Source organism: Arctopsyche grandis, chromosome 8, assembly GCF_051622035.1.
Source record: "Arctopsyche grandis isolate Sample6627 chromosome 8, ASM5162203v2, whole genome shotgun sequence".
NCBI lineage: Eukaryota > Metazoa > Arthropoda > Insecta > Trichoptera > Hydropsychidae > Arctopsyche > Arctopsyche grandis.
In genome coordinates, this window is record NC_135362.1 from 32,771,859 (window position 1) to 32,798,068 (window position 26,210).

Sequence of the window (26,210 nt, forward strand, 5' to 3'; positions counted from 1 at the left end):
CTCTCTTTTTGTCGTACAGCCTTACTTATTGTGCACGGACAGGATACAAACGGAACAGCCTGTTCCTCTTGTATCCTGCTCGCGCACATTAAGTAAGGCTGTACGACAAAAAGAGAGAGAATTTTACCGCTCGCCTCTGATATGTACCTCGCTTATCAATGTAGTCGACTGACCAGTAGGGATAAGACACACCATTGATTTGTGGCACACCTAATTTAATAATACACACCATTGATTTGTGGCACACCTAATTTAAATAAGTAGCACCATTGATTTGTGGCACGACTAATTTAATAAGTAACACTAATGATTTATAGCACACCTTAAACACTGACTAACCAAAATTGTACGACACGTGTCTTCAACACTTCATTATTTTAAAGAAGATAATTTAAAAATTTATTTATTTTAAAGAAGATTATTAGGTTTTGACTTACTATCTTCGAGAAGAATTATTACCATTTCCAAATATTTCTTTGGAGTATTAAAGGGAAGAATCGACAACCCTTCGATTTTATTGGAATTTAAATTTTCGACGCCTGAGCTTTGCGTCATCATTTACTTTTCCAACCTATTCCTGCGAAAACGTCTGCTTTCGATAACTCGTCTCTTGAAAAGGCTATCCGGTTCCTTAATGTGATTGATTAGCATTTTGACCTATTCAATTGTCATGTTGATGAGCTAGTTAGTTGAGATTCAACACGAGACTATTTGAATGAGATGAATGATTGGAATTTTTATTTTGTTATTTTCTTTCTTTTGTTTTGTAAAACTGGTGTGACGCTTTGGGGCAACCTGTCAGGTCACACTGGTCATTTTATTGTCATTATTATTATAAATAATAAATTAAGTCATCACCATCAAGACTCCGAGGGCGGTAGTCATCACCATCGAGACTCCGAGAGTAGCAGTCAACACATCAGCAGCAGAACAAAGTTAAATAGTGAAGTTAAAGTGAAACAGTTCAACGTATATCATTTAAATTCTCCGTTCCATAATTAAATTCTATCAATAAGATAAATTTAACCTTATAATAATAATAAAGAAATCTTGATTAGTTAACCAAGTAGTTTTAAAAATGAAAAATTATTTAATCTTTCATTGGAACATGACAGTACATATACGAATATGTACATGCGATACGAATTCCAATGCAAAAATGGAAAAAAAATGTTTACAGTAAGTCTCCGAATGATATCATGGCTAACGTCATAAAATCAGCAACGCTACTGTAATGCAATTTAATGTCGTCTGCAAATCTTTATAGAAGAAAAGATAATATCCAAAATTCGAGAGCATCCGTCGCATTAATAAAACCATGAACACGAATAAGAAAGCAAACGGGCCGCGTATTACAAATTGTGTACGAGGTGATTGAACCAACGGTGACCATTTTAGTGCATGGCCATATTTTCTTCGCCTGACGCGTTGATTTTTAATATAATACACACATCCCAATGGTCAAAACTGTAAAATCATTATTTACAATAACGCACCACGCCAGGGCTTACACGTGTTAAATCTCTCCCAACGTTGAAAAAAAAACAATACGCCTTGGCGTAAATGAGGGAAATTTCTTCAAACAAACAAAATACCAAAAAAAAAAAAAAGTACTTCATTGCCGCGTTGTTGAAAATCATTAATTTTAAAATCGATGAATACTTTCATACTTCAGTTACGTAAAGCTATGTACGCTAGCCAAATGACGAGAGGTTTTCGTCGCAGTTTTCTCATTAGTAATTAATTGTTCACTCGCCTTGAATTTTCCTGGAAAAACACTACGTATGCTAATCGGCCAAATCAGCGCACCTCGTTTGCCTAATCTTCATTTGCGCTTATTTTCATTAAAACACTCAAATAACCTGATTATATTTAGAACTAGCAGATATATACCCGGCGTCGCCCGATTATGACAACACACGCTGCTAAAGCCGCAAATCTACATAAATATTAAACAATTAAATACACTTGAACAAACTAGATATATCAAAATAAAACGTTGCTAACTTATTTTGACATGAGAGACACCAGATACCAGCTATCTATGTACATTTAAACAATAAACGACTATATCAATTCTATTTAATATCAATAAACTATACCTACGTAAGTAGTTTATTTCTCCACTATCTATCTATCTCTATAAATCCACATATTTTAATTAAAAACCATCAAATTCGGAATACTATTTCACAACACTCTTAATTAGACTGTATGTACATACAACAAAATAGTTCTGAAAAAGTTATATTTTGTCTGTAATCTATGTATAATCTAATTCTAATATATAATTTCGAAAGATACTTTGTAACTATGTACATATGTAATGTTTGGGTAGTAGCATCGAAAACAAACCAGTTTCCATGACGACGAAATATTATTTTTTTTCGATTCAAATAAATAAAAATAAAAAAATGAATGTTTACTATTACAATGGCCATGTTTAAGCGGTTTATATTACAAATACCGAGCGTAGCCGGGTAAAACCACTAGTATTATATGTATAATATATTAAATGCTTATTTCTAGACTTTACAATGCGACAATGCGCAGTTTTTAAATTCATAATGAAAAGTTAAAAATTTCCAGCATAGGTATACGTTTAATGCCTTTTGAGAATACATATGTAAATATGTTGGGATTAAAAATGCTAAAACAGGAAAAACCCTAATGCATATTATATGTACATTCACTAGTGTTGTACCTAATGAAATATCATCGCATGGGTGTTGGCATATTAAGTTATTAAATAAATAAAAAATGTAAATAAATGTGTCGGTTCTGTGTTCGATACGCACGCGGTCAAATTTTATTCAAATATCTTTTAAATATATTTAATTTAATATTTATATTTAATTGTTTAATATGAAAAAAAGGTAAAAACTACCTACCTACCTACCTACACGTAAACAATATAAAACACCAATAGAAAAATTAATTAATTAACTAAATAAATTTTCAACAGATGGCGGTAAATTCTTTGCCAAGAAGAAACATTGCTGGCAAATAGTATATATAGAACCTTTTTCCTTTTGTTATTGTATTCGTATATACGTTTTGTGACGTACATATGTATGTATCTTGAATCGAAACGACTATTATAGTACGGAGAGCGTTATCTCAGATAGACACAGACGGAATAGCGACATTATATACATACATACATATATGATATAAATAAATTAATGAATTAAATAAATTTTCAATTAATGGCGCTAAATGCTCAGAGACTATTAGGATAGGAGAAACATTGGTAGTAAATAGTATATATAGAAGTTTTTTACTTTCGTTATTATATACGAATGTACGTTTTGTTGGCAGTGTTTTATCTGTGACGTGCATATGTATGTATGTCGAATTGAAACGACTATTATATCTGTCTGTGTGTCTGTGTAAGATAACGCTCGCCGTACTATAATAGTCGTTTCGATTCGACATACATATCTACGTCACAGTTAAAACAATGCCAACAAAACGTACGAATATAATAACGAAAAAAAAACTAGTACAACAATAGTATTGTTTTATTTTATTAGGAAAATTTAGTTTTATCTATATATGTATATATAAATGAATGTCTGTGTGTGTCTCGAATAGGCTGCTAAACCACTGAACCGATTACGATGAAACTTTCCGGATTTGTTGTGTGCATGTCCGGGAAGATTACTGTGAAAAAAGAAACGGGAAAAACGGGAATGAGTGTCATTGCAACGCAATAATTTCAAATGTGTTCGCTACCTGCGTTTTTCCGACAAATGGGAACGGGAACGGGAACGGGAATTGCATGCGTTATTATGGCATTGCAACGCATGCCGGGGTTCAGCTAGTTAATTATAAAATTTATAACAAAAAAATAATTATTAGAAAATAATTAGTATTATATAATAGTCGAATTTTTCCGTATGAAATAAATAGGACTGTCGTGGATTATTTTTACTTAATTTGATAATAATAGTAGTGACCGGAAGTGATTTAAGACCAACGATATAATTACTCGAATTTCTAATAATACTTCGAATTTCGAACTTTCGCAACATATGTACATACATACATATGTGCGCGTTTGCAAATAAATGTACACAACAGCCCGAGGGGAAAAGATACCGTCGCAATATTTTCATATGAAAATGGATGTAAAAATACATTTTCCTCGGCGATAATGAAGCCGGCGTGGGAAAGCTCAGCTGAGCAATTTCCAAAAATAACAACTCACCGGTGCGGGGGCTGGATCATGCGTAGGGGTAGGGCGGACGAGGCAACGCAGTTTAGGGGGCGAGGCGCGAAGCCTGGACTATCGCATGGGGCGCCTCTCGTTTATGGGGCGGCAGGGGCGCCCTGGGGCAGCAACACCTACGAATGGCGATAATCTCGATGGTGCTGTTGCGAGCGCCACGCCCCGCCACGCACGCTGATCCCCCTCGTGGATCTGCCGCCCCGGCCGCACGCCCCTGACCCAAATCTCGCCGCCCCAACTCGAAAAGCATCCGCTGAAATGAAATATTGGTCCCGGGAGAGTGCGCCGGCCCTGGCCACCTCTCGGTTGGGCCGGTAGCCATGGTCGTGCAACCGGCTGTCATGGCGGACAACATGCGAGTTTGACAGCTGTCAAAATCACATATGGGAACATGTGTAACGCCGGTTGCACGTCAGCCGGTCGTTCACGCTACAATGCAAAGTGTCAATAATACTCACTTGTGACTAGAATGACACTTTGCTCTCGCCTCTTGTAATGGCTACTGTCGGAGCATTTCCGATTTCGCAGGGGATGACTAATCGAATCAACTGATGTGATTCATTTATAGCAATTGTACGACAAACATCCGCAGACGACGATGATGCTACAAAAAAATAATAATTAATTTTACGAATATTTAGGCTACACTTTTAACTAGATTATATTTAGTGAATACACACAAAAAATGGTGCCACTTTAGTCTACGGTCTGGTCTACCTTCACCTTAACTTTAATCCCTAAAAATAATTTATAATACACCCATTCTAAGCCCGCTTTAAAGGTCACGGAATTTGACCCTTAAAGCCCTCAACATGAGGCCACCACCCCCCCCCCCCCCCCCGACGAATACAGTCCAAGAGGGTTCTGTGATTACAGGTCACAAATTACTCGTCACAAAGTCACTAAAATCTCTATAACGGAACATCTGGCAGCCGAAAAGTCCATCATACTAACGATAACTATCATAGTAACGAGAACTTGAGTGCCAAATATTGTGTATTCGCGATTTTCATGGCAATAATTGTCTTTGTGACCACCCCAATGTGACGAATAGTCCAATTACCGTCCAAGAGACCCTTTCGACGGAGAACGAGACGGTTGTTCATGAATATCGCACAAGAACAACCGCACATCACTGTTCTAATAAAAAAAAACCACACTGTACATAACCAAGTACAAAATTAACAAAACCGCATGAACACATAAAGCGCGCATGTGGTAGGAAACAAAACCTGAGATGTGCCGTGCGAATGCACGCACACCTCAAGTAAACATACATTTACGCATGATTAAATTAAATAAAACATTTAAATAATACACCCATATATACTAAATTGAAAAAACTGCATGCCATATATAATATTCCGTTTGTTACAAATATTACTAACAAACTAACCAGTAGATTATATGACAGGATCACTAATAACTAGAGGTAGGATAGTCACATGCTATCCATTGTTCCATTGTTATAAATCCTTTGTAAAAAAGGTTCGGCAAACCTTTAACAATGCGTTTACAACCTTTGAACAATACGCGGCACCTTCTGGGTCCGGTGACTACTAATAACTAAAGCCCGAACCGAGAGCGTGCCGCGTATTGTTCAAATGTTGTAAATGCATTGTTAAAGGTTTGCCGAACCTTTTTTACAAACGATTTACAACAACGGAACAATGAGCGGCCCCTTGGCTATCCTACCTCTACTAATAACCATACTAACACAAGAGTGAAGAGTCTCGGTGATTACAACAAAATGTCTATACCCTTACACACAGATTACCTAAACACAATCTGCTTTAGGTCATCGACCTTAGTGAGTCTTTAATTGTATGTATTAGATGTATTATGAGCATTTATAAGGATTGTAAATAGGTTTTTGAGCTCTTTTTCCTATTATGCTGTAGATTAACATTAGAATAATAAAATACTATGATTACTAACCAAATTAAATTAAATTGTAAAATAGAAAATTATCAGTAGATCAGTAGCTATTGAAATAGATATAAGATGTATTGTGAACATAATTTCGTAATAATAAAAAGAATTTAAAAATCAAAAAAAAACCACCTTAACTTCACTCACATTATCTGTAACATGAAACTCAATGAATACATCAAAAATAGACTACAAAATAAATGCTAAATTTGGGCATCCATTATTTGATGACTCACAGCAGTATATTAGTATAACGGTTTTGTCATTTAATTTATTGAGAATTTATCAAATTTGGGTGCCACTTTAGTATGCGGTATACCGTCACGTTTTTACTTTAAGAGGGCCGTACACCCGAAACCTTAATTTTGTTGCCGTTCCTTTCTTCGATATATAAATTGAGTGATGCGACAATATATATCAATATATATATTGAGTGAATGCGACAGTTACGCTTCGACCAGATAATACGTGTTTTAAATCAACAAAATCGAGGTTTCGTATTCTTCAGTTTTATCCTCCAAAACTTGACCAATTTTTAAAAAAATTTCATCATCGGTATGAGAGAGACATTTTCTATGCACCTGTGCGCGTATTTTTTTTTTTAATCGACCGTTAAATAAGCACGGTGGACTCTTTTCGTGGGTGTAAAAAAGAGGCGATTTTATAGATTTTTGGCGGCTCCTAGCTCCTATAAAAAATAACTAATCAAAAAAATAAAAGCACAGAAACATATCAATGGTGGATATCTGTATAGAAACCACGTGCCATGTGCATCGCTGTGTGTTTTCGCCCTAATTCAGTGGCGGCTCGTCCATATGCATGTATATGCATGTATAATGTTTGTATGTTTATGGATGTATGTAATGTATGTGTATATGTATATGTATATGTATATGTATATGTATGTATATGTGAATATATATGTGTAGGTGTGTATGTATGTATATGTATATATGTGTATTTTTATATTTGTGTATGTATGTATGTGTATTTGTGTATACGTGTAAGCATTTGTGTATATATGGATGGTGTACATATATGTTTATATAATTGTCTTTGGCCAGGAAGGCGCATTGGGTTTACCTGTTAGGACTTCTTGGTGTAAATTAAATAAAAAATTAAATAAAATAAATATGGACTGCTGGGCTGCAGCCTCCCAGTATAGTACATATGTATACAAATGTTGTCGTCCACATGGGCCGCGGAACTGCAGCCCTCCCAGTTTAGTACCGGCCTCCGTGACGAGCCATAATGTTAAATTACAGAAAACACAAATATTGGAAGGCAAAGATCGAAAATCGAAAGATCTTAAGTCGAAAGATCAAAAACAGGCTTTTCTTACCGTATTAATGTGCGCGCGCATAATACGGGAGGAAAAGCCTGTTCCTCTTGTTCCTGTTGTACCCTGCTCGCGCAAATTAAGTGAGTATGTACCGTTTACCATGCACCCTTTTTTTTTGATCTTTCGACTTAAGATCTTTCGATTTTCGATCTTTGCCTTCCGATATTTGTGTTTTCTGTAATTTAACATTCTGGCTCGTCACGTAGACCCGTTTAGTACATATGCATGCTTTTTGTTTATTTACATTCGGTCACCGGTGTGGTCAACGAGTTACTTCAACCCAATTAATCTCTGCATCCCCTCCATTATAAAGTCTACCAAGCTGCCACTGGACTGATTATTCCGCACAAAACGATCTCTAAAATCTCGATCACGGAACATCTGGCACCCGAAAATTCCATACATCGAAATTTACCCACATGAAATATTATACTAATGAGAACTCGAATGCTAGATAATAAGTATTCACGATTTTCGTGGCAAAGGTTGTCGTTTGCGCGATCGCAATGTGCGAAATAATCCATTTACCGTTTAAGAGCACTAGCGCAAATTAGTTGTTATATTTGTTTTCCTATTACAATAGCTTCAGATGAAGATAATTCATATGAAAACATTCCACATTTTATATCATTTAAACTGGTGAAATAATTTGAGTTAATCCAACGTCAAGAAAGGATATTTTGATCGTGTACTGACTATTGCTCTTGTGCACCTTTTTCGAAGCTTGCAGATGAGCTTTCTTAAATGTAAAGCCTTTTTCATTCAATATTTCTCTACAATCGAGATTTTATTTTTAAAAAATTCACATTTTTATGTAGTAGCTCATGGCCGTGTAATATACAATTTGTATCATTATACCTCTGACAGCTGACAGTAGCAACGCAATGTCAGATATACCTTATATAGATGAAGCTGAGGGCTTGGAAGCACCACGCCCTCAATTTGGCGGTAGAGAACTACCAGCAGGAGCTACTGCCAAAACTTTATTTTCTTATAATGCTTGGTAAATTGACCTAACCTTTATTTTTGATAAATAACCTAGAAATTTCCCCAAGCTTTATATATCAAGTAAAATCTTAATTTTTGAGTTAAAAACTCATCTACCTGATAAAAACAGTAGCCTGTGACCATTTCCGCAATTGAATAAAAGTTTAATATGAATATTTGAAATACCATATGTTATGCCGCTGCACTGCATATACAAGCGAAAATTCTAAAAACTTCCCTATAAAATGACAAATCGAAACATCAATCATGGAATATGAATTTTTCAATTAAGTTAATAATGCCTTTTATTTCATTTTAACCCTTTGGCTGCTACGAGGTTTTTCAATGTCCAAGCGAAAAATGCTAACATTTGTAATTATTTTGAAAAAAAATAAATATAATATTTTTTTTTACATACTTACTTCGCCGAACGCTCGTAATTTTTATAATACTTTATATACATTTTTAAGAAGCAGTGCTCTCTCTTTCTGTCTTGCTTTTACATGCGTGCGTGCGAAAGAGATACCTACATATATACACTAAATAAGTTTTGACGATTGTTTTCCGACGCTCTATTTTTTTCAACAATCTATTTTTAGACATCGATGAATCCTTACAACATGCGATATATTCGAAACAGGTAGCGGTCTTTCTCTCTTTCTTTCTTGGTTTTAATTGTGTACGTGTGAGCGAGACACACAAGGATGCGAAGTTTCTAATAATCAAATAATTTTTCAACATGTATCATAAACATTTTGTATGCATTTCAGTTGCATTTGATTGATTGCACGAATTCGTGACGTCTCGTGACCTATATAATTGAAAGCGGATTTCTAATGTTTTTTGCCATTTATTTTAACTCTGCAAAATGATATCGGACAGTGAAAGTGATGAAAGCGAAATAATAGCTCCTCGCCGAGGAACTCGACAAATCAGCAGCTCTACTGATTCTGAAAATTAATTTATCGACAATAATCAATTCCCAAGTAATAACTCCTTATATGACATTGACAACGAACCCGAAATTTACTTTGATGATGAACCCGAAATTGAAGAGCTTTTATTTAAAAAATTGATAAATATTTATAAAGCATGATTGAAAAATAAATATAAATACGTATATAAAAAAAATGTTTCGTGCCACTGATGCGCTGGTGGCTCAAAGAAAGTATTGAAATACGACAATTAATGACAACAACAACGATCGTCGTAGCAATCTTCGCCTATTTCAAAACAACGATTTATCGTTGTTGTAGCAGTCAAAGGGTTAATACACAAATTTTGATAAGATAGTAAAAAAGAATATAGGAATTTAATATTTTAAAACTATAATAACTTAATGAATAGATGAAACTAACTAAACAGTCAGCTATTGGTACACTTACCCTGCTTATCTTATTGATGTTATTATTTTGCCTCTCTATTTTTCACTTTTCATTTCAGGGATAATGTGCAGTGGAACACTGAACAAGAAGAGCTGGCTCGTTTAAGAGTATCAAGCAATTCCAATATTACATTTTCTAAAGAAGAAATATCGAACTTTGAAGATAGTGCTAATATATTTTGGGACGAATTTTACAACATCCATAATAACAGGTGACATCATCACTTATCTGTTCATTTATATTTTTATATATATATTTTACTTCATTTTAATCATTAGATCGATATATATTCGCATGTGTCACTCCTTAAATATGTTCATATGTACATAAGATAAAAATACATGTACGACAAGAGATATTCACCTCACTTATTATATCGTTTACTTGATTGCAGATTTTTCAAAGACAGGCATTGGCTTTTTACTGAATTCCCAGAGCTTGCACCGGATTACACTGAAGCCCCACAGAGAGTATATCCCAATGACCTTTCGGCTGATAATAAAGAGGATGCTCTGATTTCTCTCCGTAAAATGGAAGCACTAAATCTTATCGAAAATCCATCTGTTAAAGTAATAAAGAATGAAAAGAGGACTATTTTTGAAATCGGTTGCGGTGTAGGCAATACCGTATATCCCATTTTAGAATATAGCAAAGATCCTCGTCTATTTATATATTGTTGCGATTTTTCTTCAACTGCCATTTCAATACTAAAAGAAAACAAAGCCTACGATCAAGATCGTTGTCATGCTTTTGTGTTGGATGCGACCGCTGATGACTGGAATTTACCATTCGATGAAGAATCTGTCGATATACTCATTTTAATATTTGTACTGTCTGCTATTAACCCCACAAAAATGACGCACGTGATCGCAAAAGCGTACAAAACACTTAAAAAGGGCGGTTTGCTCATTTTTCGAGACTACGGCAGATACGATCTTGCACAGTTGCGTATAAAACCGGGGCGTTGTCTGGCGGAAAACTTTTATGCTCGTCGTGATGGTACTAGAGTGTACTTCTTCACTCAAGAAGAAATCACAGAGCTATTCACGTCTGCTGGATTCACTGAAGAGCAAAATATAATGGACAGACGTTTACAAGTAAACAGAGGAAAACAGCTAACCATGTATAGAGTTTGGATCCAGGCAAAATATAGGAAAATATAATCTAAATGTATATTTTAATATATATGTGTGTATCCTAAGCATAGGCAGCTCTTCCAAGGGAATTGCGGTGCTGCAGCAACAATGAAGAAGCTAGCCAGCACTCTAAAATATAAATTTCTATAAATTTAATATAAATTTATTTACTATAAATTTCTACTGAATGTATTGGATGTAATATGTACGTGCATTATAATATGCACAAGTATATTATAATATATGTAACATGTGTAAGAATATATGTATGTATTAGAAAGAAATGAAATAAATACATTGAGATCTAAGGTTGTATTTAATTGAATAAATAAAGATTCACTCTTATTACACACCGAAAATAATTCACAATTACTAAATGCGAATAAAAATACACTCTCGCAACGAAGAAAATTAATGCATAGCAAATTGTATGAATACTTAATAGTGATGATAATCACATATCAGTATAATATGGTAACTGATTCGGCTCATACTGTTGAAATAATACATTAAAAAGCAATATTGTGGCAACTTTTAAGCAAGGCAAATTATTGATGATTCAACATTCTAGAATATAAAAGCATTAAATTGAATTCATTGTTTCCATACTGACTATATATATATGGATAACTTGTCGAAAGAAAAAAATTAGAAAATAAGTAACTTCCTACGACAATATTTGACTTAGAATGCGTGACTATATGTATCTAATCGTATATACATATTTTTATATAAAAATTTTGAAAATTTCGTATCACAGAGTGAGTAATATATGTTTTAAACAAACAATTGTCTAATGGACGTTATTATAATACTCATTGTTTGAATTCATTATCAGAAGAAAATTTCATCATATAACTGGAAAAACAAATACACAATCGAATACTTTTTAAGTAACTGTCACAAAAAATAATGTTTAAGGCCTTAGGGAATATATATTGAATACGTTGAAATGTTCACATTAACACTACATACTTTAATAATGCAATGCATACATAAATAATGTTATCAGACTAGAGAGAACACATTCCTAAAATAGATCAATCAACTACGAAAACACAGTCTTCATGAAAAATATTCACACACAAATTACACTATCCTAGACTGGAAATAATAATTTAAAATGCGCTTAACGCACATTGTACTGGAAAAGGCAATTTCAGTCATACTAGTATTAAAACATAGTAAAAAAAATACAAAACCGTTTCTTAAATTTAGTTTACACATTGATTAAAAAGAGACTAGAATATTTAACTAATATTAGGGCTCGGATATATTCAAAAAACTGTCACATCAATACGTGACAGATTTTTTTATTTTTTATATCAACACAAATCATATCAACGAATTAGATATTTAAAATACGAATTATTTTTATGGCACGAATATTGTTCGTAATAAGATCACTAGACTTGTTTTGAGTCAGTGCATTTCAATATAAATTATATCACAAACAACCAATAAATATTTATGTAGATAAATTATAAAATAAATCACACTGTTAACTTATTAAAATACAAGACATGTGCACATGCAGTGGCGGACTGGCCATACAAGCGAACATGCCCAATGGCATGTGGGCCCCACTATCTGTTAGAAAATATGGGCCCTCAGTAAAATTAAATAACTTTTTAACTATTTATAGGATATTGCAACTTTGGGACCTAAAGTTTGGGTATTTCAACAAAACAAATTTCTTACGATATACACAAACAACTAATACCTGCTTTAACAGCCCAAGGATCGGTTAACTTTTATTATTAGGCTCGAAATGTAAGTTTCAACATTTGCGTGGGCCCTTTTGCCGGGCCCATTTCCAACGTCAATATTATGTATATACCAATACCTATGTAACAACTAACTACTGAAATAAAAATGGGAATCAACAAATTTTCGTGAAAAATATAAACATAATTGCTTAAAACAATTTTGATAGGACGATTCATCATCAACCAGCGATTTAAATTTACTTCATACTTTCAAAATAACATTTGATTATACTTCGATGATATAAGTAAGATTTAAATACACAATTTTAAACAGTTTCCGAATATAAAATCTATTCCTAATTTAGACACATCCATGTAAATAAAAATATAGGATAGGGGCCCCTCCCCAAAATCCCGATTTTCGATTAACATTAATTGAAAATATTATGCATTTTTTTCAGGGACGTAATTTGGGGGGCCATAGGGGGGCACTCGCCCTTCTAAACTAAGGAATAGTGTGAATTTAGAAAATATTATGAATTTAATGATTAATGAGATACTACGGATCTATGAATGCTACGTTTATTTCTTATGTATGTTACTTTTGGGTAACTAATAAAATAATCGCTGCTATGTGCTTTGAAGAGAAACAAAACAAAACTTTATCTATTGTTATTACGTACATGTACATAGATAAAGTGAAAAGACAGTTGGTAGAAATTAAGTTAATTGATAGTTTCTTGATGACTCAGTTTGATGGTCGATTAATGTTGACCATGTGAAGATTTGTAGAAAAAAATTTTCGCCTGCGGCGCTTTTTTCTCTTTACATAATATTTTTTTATAATTACTTTTTCAAAAACAAAATTATTTTTTTCATATTTTATAACTCAATAAGGTGTATGCAAAGAATATTTTCCATTTTTATTCCGATATAAAAAAGATTTTTTGAAAAAAAATTCAATTTGACAAATCTTTGCCTGCCCCCCCCAAGAAAAAGCTAAAATGACGTCCCTGACGTGGTGGAAAGAAGAAAATTTTGTTATATGGGGGGGGGGGGGGGACAATTTTTTTTAACCCTGGGGGGGCCCCTTTGACTCCTGGCATGCACTGATTTCAGTCCCAGTCCGCCACTGTGCACATGCACACCCGAATACCAGTAATATAATACTTTTCATTGATCTTAACATTCATATATCTTAATATTGTACATTTCGTTTGTTCAACTCTAATTGGCAATGTTCATTTGATATGTTTTCATTGTAAAATTTAAATAGTATTTATTGCACTGTTAAAATTATTGCACAAGTGATCTAAAAGACTTTCAGATTATAAATCAGAGGTTTCCAAATTTTTTAGGATAAGAGAAACCGACCCGGACTTAAATCTACATTTTAGAATTCAATGATGTTTACCATTTGTTGTTTTTTTTTACGATTTGAGATTCGTTTGCACACTCCGCCTCCCAGGCCATAATTTGAGAACCCCTGTTATTAAATAATACCATTGTTCAGTAATACAATTTTGAGAAAAACCACAATTTTCATATAAAATTTTTCCAAATTATAAATTTAGTATATCAGGTACAAAAAGTACTAATATCATGAAAATTTACTGTCTGAATTAAATGAATAACTAATTCAGACAGCATTATTTGTATACAAAACAGTTAATAAAAAGGGGAACAGTTTAAACGTCCATTTTATAAAATAAACGTGCATTTAAAAAAGTAGGATACAAATTGCATTAGAAAGTTTGCTTCGATCATTAAAAAAAATATTTGCTACTTAAAAAGTGGATGAAATGTGCATTAAAATGACAGATGAACTGTATCGGCAACGTCACGAATACCAAAATATGAACCAACGTTTGGTTAGGTTTTATTTATTTATGGTTCGGTTAAGTTAGGTTTGGTTTTATTTATTTAAGATTACATTTCACTAGTGAGAAACACTTTTGACAGTTGACGATTGTCAATAGCGAAAGACTGCAACATCGCCCCTTTTTGGATATATTCTAATGCTAAAATCTATTTTTTCCAATGATTGTTTCATATTTTATAATGGTCACTTTATAATGCCAAAATATTTTATTCAATGCACAATACGAGATTGTTTAATGCACCGAAAATAATGCAAATATTTAATGCACAAACATTTTTTTTAAGATACAAAGTATTTTTCTCAATGTACAGTTAAATCGCACCCTTATTGATTGAAGTTTTCAACACCTGGTTTTTAAATTTGTGCAATATTTTTATGGTTTTCTAGTATGAATGTAAAGTTTGTTGTAAGATTGTAATATAAATACGTATTCAACATTATATAATATTAGATAAATTCATCTGAAATCATCTATACGAGATTGTTTAATGCACCGAAAATAATGCAAATTTTTAATGCACAAAAATTTTTTTTAAGATGCAAAGTATTTTTCTCAATGTACAGTTGAATCGTACCCGTTGTATCCAAGAATATTTTATCTAATTTGACGGACTTTTGAAATAATTTATCAAAGAATTATGGCTAATTTGTGATCGCAGTAAAATTTCCACATTGATAAAAAAAAAATTCATTCAATTATAAGAAAGAAAATCTCGAGTCTCATTATTCGAATGTATAAAGTAGGCAATCATCATAAAATTTTTAATGATCAGGAGGGGAAGATAAAGGCGGTTCTGGAGGCAACAATCCCATTGCCTGAGCTGCGCATCCGATACACTCACACACAAACTTGTATTGATTCTAAAAATGAAAAACGTGTCAATTAATAAAAATCATAACTAAAAACAATCACAATGCATATCCATCTACTCACCGAATTCTGCACGCACAGAGGCCGCTGTTCTCTGAGCGATCGAACAATATCTAGCGGATAGACGGGCTGAGCGTGTCGGAGCAGAGCGAGAGCGTGATCCATCAAAATGAGAGCCCCGGTGCGTCCAACTCCCGCAGAACAATGCACTATCGCCGGAGCTGAAACTGGACGAAGAGAGCCCACACGTCCCACGAGAGACAAAAACGTATCAGGCGCAGTCGGAACACCGTGATCAGGCCACGCTAAATACTGCAAGTGATGCACAGCCTTGGATCTACCGCTCGAATCCTAAAATGAACACACTCATTAATAATGTATTATGATAATGAAGATGTTTCAGTTTGTTCAAGTTTTTTGTACAGCAAGTAAAAGATGTCTATGAATGCAGGCAGCAGAGGGATCCGGGAGTTCTGCTAGAGTTTGAACTCGAAGACCAGTCGCTCCTCCTGGACGTAAAACACGGCCCATTCCAGCCCAATACTGATGGCACTTTGGTCTGCCACGTTCGGCCAACGCACCCAGCATTACTATCAACGTACTTCCACTTTCCATCACCATTTGCCAGAAATCGTTGACTGTACTCGGTAGTGGTCCTATAATAAGATTCATATATGTATTATTACCAAATATTATTTTATATAAATATAATTGACATTATTAAAATACCTTGCGTTGCTATATAAGAGTAAGTTATCGAAGTGTTTGGTATTTCCAGATTAATGTAGGATGCATTAATATAATCTCCGGAATCTTCATTAGCGAGAGTCACTCTGTTACAATCGTCTGAATAAAATAAAATAAAGTTACTTTGATACAAAACAAAACCAAATTCAATATGTAAATTAAATATACTAACAAGGGGCAATATCTCGGTAGCGATTCTTCGATTGATTAGTTGGCAAACGAGCAATGGCGGCTGCATGATCAGCTCGACGTGGTAATCTTTCAAACTGTTGCAATGCAGCGCCGCCTAAGCCGTCAGCCAAAAGCAACAGCGCCTGTTTCCAACCAGCATCGCCACCTTCTCCGACACCGCTTTCAGCTACATACTGAACGGCCGGCTCTTCTTCTTCGCAACAAAGATATTCAGCTAAAACGAAAATTCACCAATAAAAACATATACATAAGTTTAACTTTCATTCAACCGTTTTAATTAAAATAAGCACCGTTGGGTCGGAGAGTCATGGTGAGAGAACCGCGCGACGATCTAATAAGTTGAACAACTTGCTCATGTCTCAGACGATCTACAGCGACGCCATTTATTGCCACCACCTGATCCCCTTCTTGAAGATGAGGCGCCTGATGAGCGGACGGGGATGACGACGGAGCAACTCTCGACACTACCACTGGAGCATCTAAATCGGCACCACCTCTTACATTGAATCCGTATCTTCCAGCTGCATCAGCCGTCAATCGCACTATCACCAAACCGGTATCCGCATCCGGTTCTTCGGCAGCACTCGGTGGTTCGTTTATTTCGGGCAACGGAGAAGCGCCATCCATATCAAGAGGCGCTACTTCAACTCCTAAATCATCTTCTTCATCGTCATCTTCATCGGCATAACCCAAAGGCACACGGAGAGCTCTTTCCAAAAATCCCCCATCACTAGAAAAATCAAAATGTTTAACCCTTTGCCCGCGGCAATAAATATAGCGAACAAGCCCTGTAAGCGGCACCTTTTTCGCGAATTTGGCAATCGAATTTTCGACCTTAAATACAGATTTTAATATTTACTCAAGTAACCAGATATGTTAATTAACACATAAAGTATTATTTTAAACAATAAAATACATAATATATCTCGTAGATTTGGATTAATTGTCAAATAATCATTCTTCATACAATTGAGACGTATCGTCGCCATTGTTCAACAGACGTGACGTCACATAAACGAGGTTTCAGTATGGTTCCACAAAACGACTAATTTTGACTGGTATATATTCATTTTAAGCAAATTGAATAGATGGCATTCAACTCTCAGTAATATATTCAACCAATTTTGAACCTTAAAACAGTCGAAATAGGCGCATATAAGGCCCAAAATCCCGTGCAAAGTTCAGAAATTCTATGGAAGACAGCCGCGCTACAGACTTGTCGCCCAAAGCTTCCATAGAAGATGGCCGCGGGCAAACGCTTAATTACATCAATAAAACTTATTAAATGATATGTTTTCAAAATATTTACTCGTCGCTAGCTCTATGATCTGTTAAATGCGCCGTCCACGCAGCTCTTGGCAGCGGAGCAGCTTGACCTTCCTGCACACGAGCAAGTCCTCCACGACTAAACGTCCCTCCTCCATTATTTTTACTATCTTCAATTTCACGGCGCCTCGGAGACCTGATTAACACACACACAAACATATTTGAAACTCAAAATCATCGATAATACACTAAAATCGTGTATATTTTCACACATAATAAACCTGATGAAGAAACGATGTAAAGAGCTGGAATATTTCGGTGCCGATGGAGTACGCTGCAGTCTGTGAAATCCGTGTTGTTCGACACAACTACGCCAGAGTACTTTGGCCGCTTGTAAACCAATGGTATTAAAACCAACAACAGTGTCATAACTCTCGGACTGAAATCAAACATAAACCACTAGTGTTAGTGTCAATTAGTCTCGATATTATAATTGATTTGTATGTATATCTTAGGACATATGATACTACTGTCATGCGATATTATTACTTGATCAACCGATGGTAATTTAATCTGACAGGTGTCACATTCATCCACATATGTACGTATTTACGACATGTAAATTAATATAATATAACAAGCGACTCATAAACATGTATATGTTATATACAATGGGACGATAAAAAAGCACCTTTTTACAAGGTTTTTTATTATATTTCATTTTTATTACCATATTGCCATGACAGTTCGCCCCAAATCGAGACTAAGGTCAAAATTATATATACCATGTACCAATTTAACCGAGGGTTAAATCTTTCATTGCGGCCCATTGTAGATATCAACAACAATATTATGAAGTAAAACCTTTAAATAGATAAAATTAATAAACAAAAACAACACTTACAGCTTCACGCTTTAGCTGAATAAAAAATTGCTTTTTCTTAAACGATATCTTTACTATTTTGGCCCACGAAAACATGTTAATGCGTATGGTGTTTTGAAACACCACAAGCCCTTGTGATGTTACCCCGATGGAGATATCCTTTCCGTTTGAATCCTAAAATCCAATTACACACATAACAAGCATTCTTACACATGGACGTCACCGTTGAATATTGAAATTTTCAACACATTTTACTTGAATTCATTAATAGTTGAGGAAAATAACCTTAACGGGGTGAATATCTACACCATATCGATCAAGACGACGTGCATGTTCTAAATAATGTAAATCTGCTGTGGCTTTGGTCTGTCCTCGATGTAATCGGTGCAATTCGCGAACTCGTCTAATATCCTCGGGACCTTCTACACCACAATCAATTCCGACTTCGCCGTTTGAATTCGTATTCCAATCACCAAAATCCGCTGCAAATTTGATATATTATATTAATAAAAAACTTATATTAAATATTTCCACTATATTATTTTATGTAAAATGCATAATAAACTGTTTATAAGTTTTTTTTACTTTATACAAATGACGTTTTATAATCATAAGAAAATTCGACCTTGAGATTTATTTTATGAATTAAACTATATTTCATTTCAATTGCCTTGGCAGAAGGCAAAGTCTAAATACCGACTTGTTGGTTCATTCTTAGACAGTTACTATTGGTTAGAACGTCTGAGCTAAGCAAAATAAATGGCTTTTTTTCCTTATGACTGTCATGAAATAAATTATATGTCGCAATAGATGATAATTAAATGGTTTTGTTATTAACCTTTGAAGAACGAGTGTTCCGAACCGGGTATTCCCCAATATTTTTTAATCAAAATACAGCTTTTCTCAATACAAATGGGTTCAATATATATCTTATTTATCATTTTATACTTCAAAATACAAACGTTTTAGTTCCATAGAATGTTTTTGACTATTTGTGTATTAAAAAATAACGACAAAAAGGCCAACAGGCGACTGCATGACTCAATAGCCACGCGTCAAAAGCGACGAAAACATAGCTGTCTCTTTCTCTCGCATTGATTCATCAATCAACAAGAATATGCAAGCGAACAATCAAAAACATGACTTAACGCTACCGCCTTTAAATCATACTTTGGAACGTAGAAATGTATTTTTTTACGATGTACCTCTTTTTTTTTAATCATACAAAATCTATTAAAATAAATTTCTTATAGTTCATTCTAGGAATACAATAAATATAGGGTGTATAGCTTTGAAAACCACATAGTTATTACGAAAAACGTAAAAATTGGGGCACTTGCATTCCCCACTTCGCTGAGTGAGGGTTAATTTAAGACAGAAAGCTTCAGACCTTGAGCCTGATATGAAGCCAAGAGCAAGCGTGCTGGACGAGGTGCTTGAAGACGGCCATCGTTCAACAAACGGCGTATCTGTAAACACATCAACCTGCGGGTAGAAGCTTCAAGCCTGGCCGGTTCTTCAACCCAAAATCGTACACCCAACCATAACGCTGACGTAGTCCCAATTTGCCGTCTAATCCGCTTATTTCCATCCAGCCACCTCTACAAATTCAATAAATAAACATAAATTTTCAATCCATCCAATAAATAAACATAAATTTTCAAAGAATTCCAATGTTTGCACATTTATAAGATATGGGTACCGTTATCAGGATATTGTTGGGTCCGGGCGGCGTTCCGTTTTCTGTATATTGCAGTCCAAAAAATTCCTTCTCCACCAATTCTTGATACTGGAATACTAAATCGAGCAGCTCGTTTCCTTTCGCATTTTTCTGCCGACAAAATGAAACCCATTAAGCCGAGAATGGTTATGCAGCACAATTATCAATTCATTCAGCAGATGTTAACAATGGATCTTTCAATTCCGTTTATGGTTAGAAACATTAAATAAATATATATACATATATTGAGATGTGGTGACTCACTTCGATTTGAAAACAATGTTGGGTATCGTCGAGGAATGTAACCGTAGTGGCGATGGTGTTCACTTTGCGCGCTTTGGCTAACTCGGAAGCTCGGACATTGTAAGTGCCGCTGGAGCCCCCGAAAGCTCGTCTTGACACACTTTCGAGCATTGTGAATATATCTTAAGTAACATTAAATCTGAAACATACATATAAAGATAATGGTTAAGGCCTCACGTTGGGAATTTCATGACGTTTATTTTTATCACTAGTCGTATAAGGAAAACTATTATAGTTTAAATGCTTTTCCTATTAAATGTTACCTAATAACTGTTTTATTTGTCTAAGAAATTATTTCACAAGATGAGAACGAAGCATACGGAGACATTGCTGTTCTTATATTGTCTAAAAATACTGTAGTACGTAGATGTCTTTCAGGATTAGAAATACTCACAGAACTATCCTACAATAGGTATTTTTAAATTACGTCAGACATTCCTACTTAAATTCTAAAAATCATCTTTTCATACAATCATATAAAGCGTGGAATAAAAGATAATAAAAAAATTAGTAACGATTTCATCACAGTTCTACCGAAATATCATTTGAATATGAAAAACATTTTCATTTTTAAATAACACTGTTCGACAAATGACGACTTTTTTATTGGTTCAGAGACGAGATATGACTTTTCTTATAGATCTATGCCCAGAAAACACGAATCTGGTAATAAAAAATGTTGATTGGCTCGAGATTCGGAGATATACATATGAGTTTTTTAAATCGTGCGATTTTTCTATGTCTAGGTGTTATTCGGTCGATGTCTCAAAATTTGTCAATTTCCTGTTCAAAATGAATATTGCAATCTGTAGTCGGGTATTTTATCTTTCATTTGTAGTACTTTTCAGCTTTCAAATCTCTCTAAGTAGTCGTTCAGTTCAAATCAAAAGTCAAAAGTACGTATCTTTATTTGGGATTTTTTCCCACTGTTAATACTATTTTATATTGAATATTTTCTATCGAAACATGTTTATTGGGATAGTGTTCTGGCCACACTATTTTTTGTTTTCGTTTAAAAGGATTAATTGGAAGTGTGCTGAATTTTAAATCGGTAAAATTGCGAGCTAAAAGCTCGTACTAGTATTTACTCGTATTTACACGAATCGGAATTGAATTAATAGGGATAATATATTAAATTGTCTTTAGATGAGAATTAAATAAAATTCCAAAAATGAATAATAACAAAAATTCTATTGATAACTGGCTTACCTCGATAAAATAAACGAATGTGCAATACATGAAGTTATCGATGGAATATTTGCAAGACTGGGCGATGACGATGAGGATACAATGTCGGAACAAGTAGGAAAGCTTTTCATCCAAACCCAAAAAAAAACGTACAACAGAATAGACCAGTGGTTAGCATATGATGCTTTAAACAAAGTGGTCACAGGTTCATATCCCACTGATTTCTGCTGGCCAGACCTTGAATTTGTGACTCCAATTCGATCGTTCCCTATCAGAGTTTGCCAATTTATCTGATTTTCATTGAAAAGCTTCCAACAAATTGGCAACATTACCCTTTTTCAGCAATCTCGAATTTCGCTGGATTGTATAAAATGCTGCATATTTACAAATTTAACCATAGATGTCTCTGTGGATGTTAATTGATAGGTATTTACTGAATTATTTAAAAAATGCTGTATGTACATATGTAGATATTTCGGTAGAACTGTGATGAAATCGTTACAATTTTTTTTATTATCTTTTATTCCAAACTTCATACGATTGTATGACAAGATGATTTTAAGAATTTAAGTAGGAATGTCTGACGTAATTTAAAAATACGTATTGTAGGATAGTTTTGTGAGTATTTCTAATCCTGAAAGACATCTACATACTACAGTAGTTTTAGACAATATAAGAACAGTAATGTCTCTATGGATGTTAATTGATATGTATTTATTCTGTATTATAATACAAATGTACAATGTTTCTCGCCAGGGAGGCGCATTTAGGGTTAAATAAAAACGAAAATAAAATAAAACTTCAATGATTTCACCTATATTTCATTAAATCTCGAAAAGATTTGTTATAAACTAAGAATAATTAGATGACCAATCAATATGAATGGCATATTTTTCTTCCCATTGCAAACAGCTGTGAAATAAAGTATAGATATTAATATAAACTATTCAAATCTCAATAAATAAGCGAGTAATTTATAAATTTTACATAAGATTTCTGTATTTTATATTTAAAATTCAATTCGATTTCACAAGCAATAATTTAAATAGTTAATGGCTGTGATTATTTTATTCGCATACTAAATTCTAATGTTTAAAGAAAAAAAATTGGTAGTTTGCCTTCATTCGCTTGCTTTAAAAGCAGCTTTTTTATATACCTATAAAATTGACCACATAGCGGCTATGAGCGATATATGTAGTTTGATTAAATAAATAAATTAACTTATTTATTTAATAAAAATAATTGAAATGTATGTAAAAAAAAACACAATAAATTGAATCAAACGTGTGCTAATACAACAAATGGGGAAAAAATATTAATCATATCATCGTCACACAAACCCAAACGATCTAGTAATCTCAGAAATACATTGATGAATAAAAGATTGATTGCAAATAAAAAAACAATAACGTCATAGAGGCGAGAGCACAGAAGTATCTGAAACGATGACTAAAAGCATCGAGTAAGTAAGTGGTTTACAAGAAATCAATACGAAAACTAATCACAATAGACGACGAGACAAGAATTAATCGTTCACTGAAAGTCATCAAAACAATGACAAACAGGATGGGTTTTCTTCAAATCGAAATATTTACATTTATAATCGAAATGGCAATGTCAAATTTGTCCAGATCTAAGGATGATGTGAGGTTTATAATGTGAGGAAACGTATTCGAGTGCGGTTGGACGTGTTGCGTGATGCGAAGGTTGATTTGAAGATAGAAGGATGCATAGACGATAGGAATTGGAATTGGAATAATAAATTGCAAGTACATGTATACAATATAATATACGATATGATAAGAGGAGGTGATGCGGAAGTAGAAGTGAAATGAAACGATACGTACATACGGAAGGGCAGGACGTGCGAGGAATCAAAGACGAGGTGGTCGTGGTGGTGGTGGGCTTCGAAGGTCGCACTCACACTCACGGCCAAAGCTCGCTGTCCGCTGATGACGCAAGCGATCTCTCGACGACACGTCCAAACATCGCGGACGCCGACACCGCTCTGGCTCTGCTTTTGCTTCGAGACAACAAAACCCCGCCACCTGCCAATTTGCCCAATTGCCACCCCACTACTCGCCCCAAACGTAACGATAAGCGACCCTGACCTCGCTAAGCCTCTGACTCATTGCTCTTCGTTTTATACCATACTTCCATACATCCATATCCTTCCTTCCTTTGGCTCTTTCCTCAAAGCATTTGCAGCACAAAAAATGATTCACTATTGTCAACGGGTCTACGTGAAGAGACAGAATTCTATTCCTCCCGTATTCTGCGCGCGCACATTAATACGGGAGGAAAAGCCTGTTCCTCTTGTTCCTGTTGTATCCTGCTAGCGCAAATTAAGTGAGTATGTACCGTTTACCATGCACCTTTTTTTGATCTTTCGACTTAAGATCTTTCGATTTTCGATCTTTGCCTTCCGATATTTGCGTTTTCTGTCATTTAACATTCTGTCTCGTCACGGAGACCGATTGTCAACATGTGGGTCGAAGGGTGACACGACAATTCGTTCACAGATTGTCCGTAGTAAACAAGATCTTGGTGAACAGACGGGGTGGGAAAGAGATGGCCGTATACGTAATGCCTGGAGCGCATCCTCGGTTTTCGGAAAATCTGTGAACGAGTTGTCAGGTAACCGGGTCGACGAGTTAATACATCTATAATAATTCATTTAATTAAAAGCTTAGGACCATTGTGGCATTACAGGGAGAACCTAATACGTCGCAATGGCCTAGATAATAAAACAAGAGAGCGATAAAACAAAAAATAAATAGATAGAACAAAAATCAAAAGCCAAAATTAAGATAAAAAAAAGAAAAGATAAAAAAACAACATTTAAACACAATCATAAAAAAACAGTAATGTAATAAAATAGCGGATAAATGAAAATTTAAATGTGTAATAAAATACAAAGATAATTTAATAAGTAGTAAAAATACAAAGAGGGGAATGCCTTACACCTGCAGCCTGTTCTGATAAATAAAAACAAGCTACTGATAATAATAATGACTAGGGCTGGAGAGTCGCTTTTTTAATTAACAAAGCTAAATCTCTAGTAATATCAATGCTAGTGTTGCGTAGACAGTGGTGTCACCCCAATTTTAGAATAACAGTTTCCAATTTCTTTTTCAATAAAATTATTTTGAAAAAATATGTATATACATTTTTTTTCGTCCAAGGCACTATTACATAAAAGTTCATTAAATTTTCAAGATTTGTATAATTTTTAACAAAAATTATATGAATTTTTAGATTAAATAACGGGTTTCCGGAAACTTTTGATTTTTAACAACGAGTTTCCGGAAACCCATGGAAACCATTAGGGTGACACCACTGGACAGCGTAGGGGTGGGTTGAAGATTCAAATGAAAGGAATGACTAGGGCTGAGGAGTCACTTTTTTAAGAAGCCAAAGCTCTAGTAATGGCAATAGTAGTGTTGCGTAGGGGTGGGTTGACGATCCAAATGAAAGGCGAAAGTCGCTTCACAGCATTTTTTTTTAATGATTTAGGAGGTCCACGCGCAGCCAGCGCTCCAGAATACCTCCTTTTAAAGAGCAAGTTGCTCAGTACAGCTTCTTTTATCCATTGTTCAGGCACGAGCAGTTTTACAGTCTCGCACTCTCGTCCGGATTCTGAGAACTCTAGCGGTAAGTGACTGAGTGCGATCGGCCTAATCTGAGGGTCTCCTTGTTCGCCCCCGAATGCATTTAACCGGCGGATCCCGTTTTCCCACGTTACACTAGGTTCTATACATACATATATGGAGTAATTCACAGTTTTTCATATATGGAATAACCACAGATCGACGTTACATGGATGCTTTTCAAATAACAATAGACTTCTCCATTAGTGTTCATAGGTCTTTGAGCTCTTTTTCCTATTATGCTATACATTAATATTAGAATAATATAATACTATGATTACTAACCAAATTAAATTAAATTGTAAAATAGAAAATGATCAGTAGATCAGTAGCTATTAAAATAGATATAAGATGTATTGTGAACATAATTTCGTAATAATAAAAAGCATTTGAAACTCAAAAAAAAACCATTAGTGTTCAAAGCAAGAGAGCAAAAAAGCATGGTTTTTGTACGAAATTGACGATAAAGAATCATTTTTTGTGCGAAAAGCATCCATCGAATACCGATATTGGGTAATTTATATATTTTAATAGTAATAGCTTTCATTCAATCATGGAGGAAGATTTTTCTAGACATAATAAGAGATCCATCGAATTCTTACGAACCTGAAAATAGTAAAATTTGACAAATGTAAATTAATGAAAAATTCACAAGAATGAGAATATTGAAGTGGTAAAATAATGATTAATTAAATTGGGATTTCGATAGACATATAAAGTACAAATTATCAATTGCGTCAACTACAATGCGACACTCATTTTTTTGTCAATTTATTGAGATAA

The 26,210-nt window shown here is 34.4% G+C and overlaps 3 protein-coding genes across 6 annotated transcripts in view; 1 reads left to right on the plus strand and 2 right to left on the minus strand.

Moving 5' to 3' along the window:
- Window positions 1–4,428, minus strand: part of shep (RNA binding motif single stranded interacting protein alan shepard) — a 108,156-nt gene extending 103,728 nt beyond the window's left edge. For both annotated transcript variants that reach the window (XM_077436915.1, XM_077436914.1), the window contains exon 1: window positions 4,214–4,428. The gene's annotated coding sequence lies outside the window, so the exon portion shown is untranslated. The remainder of the gene's footprint in view (window positions 1–4,213) is intronic.
- Window positions 4,429–8,355: 3,927 nt separating this feature from the next.
- Mettl2 (methyltransferase-like protein) lies at window positions 8,356–11,323 on the plus strand. 2 transcript variants are annotated; one of them, XM_077436924.1, is made up of 4 exons: window positions 8,382–8,511; window positions 9,939–10,091; window positions 10,275–10,350; window positions 10,468–11,316. In XM_077436924.1, exons 1-4 carry the CDS (start codon window positions 8,393–8,395, stop codon window positions 11,041–11,043), a joined length of 924 nt encoding a protein of 307 aa, XP_077293050.1. In that variant the 5' UTR covers window positions 8,382–8,392; the 3' UTR covers window positions 11,044–11,316. The 2 variants fall into 2 exon arrangements, with proteins under 2 accessions (XP_077293049.1, XP_077293050.1); XM_077436923.1 differs by having other exon boundaries at window positions 8,356–8,511; window positions 10,275–11,323.
- On the minus strand, window positions 11,316–23,803 carry Ptpmeg (protein tyrosine phosphatase Meg). Of its 2 annotated transcripts, none has more exons than XM_077436898.1 (14): window positions 23,625–23,803; window positions 20,551–20,728; window positions 20,269–20,397; window positions 19,957–20,167; window positions 18,852–19,048; window positions 18,588–18,740; window positions 17,965–18,122; window positions 17,727–17,879; window positions 16,708–17,147; window positions 16,398–16,631; window positions 16,208–16,324; window positions 15,902–16,134; window positions 15,542–15,829; window positions 11,316–15,468 (listed from the first exon to the last, which is right to left on the minus strand). In XM_077436898.1, exons 2-14 carry the CDS (start codon window positions 20,698–20,700, stop codon window positions 15,370–15,372), a joined length of 2,562 nt encoding a protein of 853 aa, XP_077293024.1. In that variant the 5' UTR covers window positions 20,701–20,728; window positions 23,625–23,803; the 3' UTR covers window positions 11,316–15,369. The 2 variants fall into 2 exon arrangements, with proteins under 2 accessions (XP_077293024.1, XP_077293025.1); XM_077436899.1 differs by having other exon boundaries at window positions 23,702–23,787.
- Between the last annotated feature and the right edge of the window lie 2,407 nt (window positions 23,804–26,210).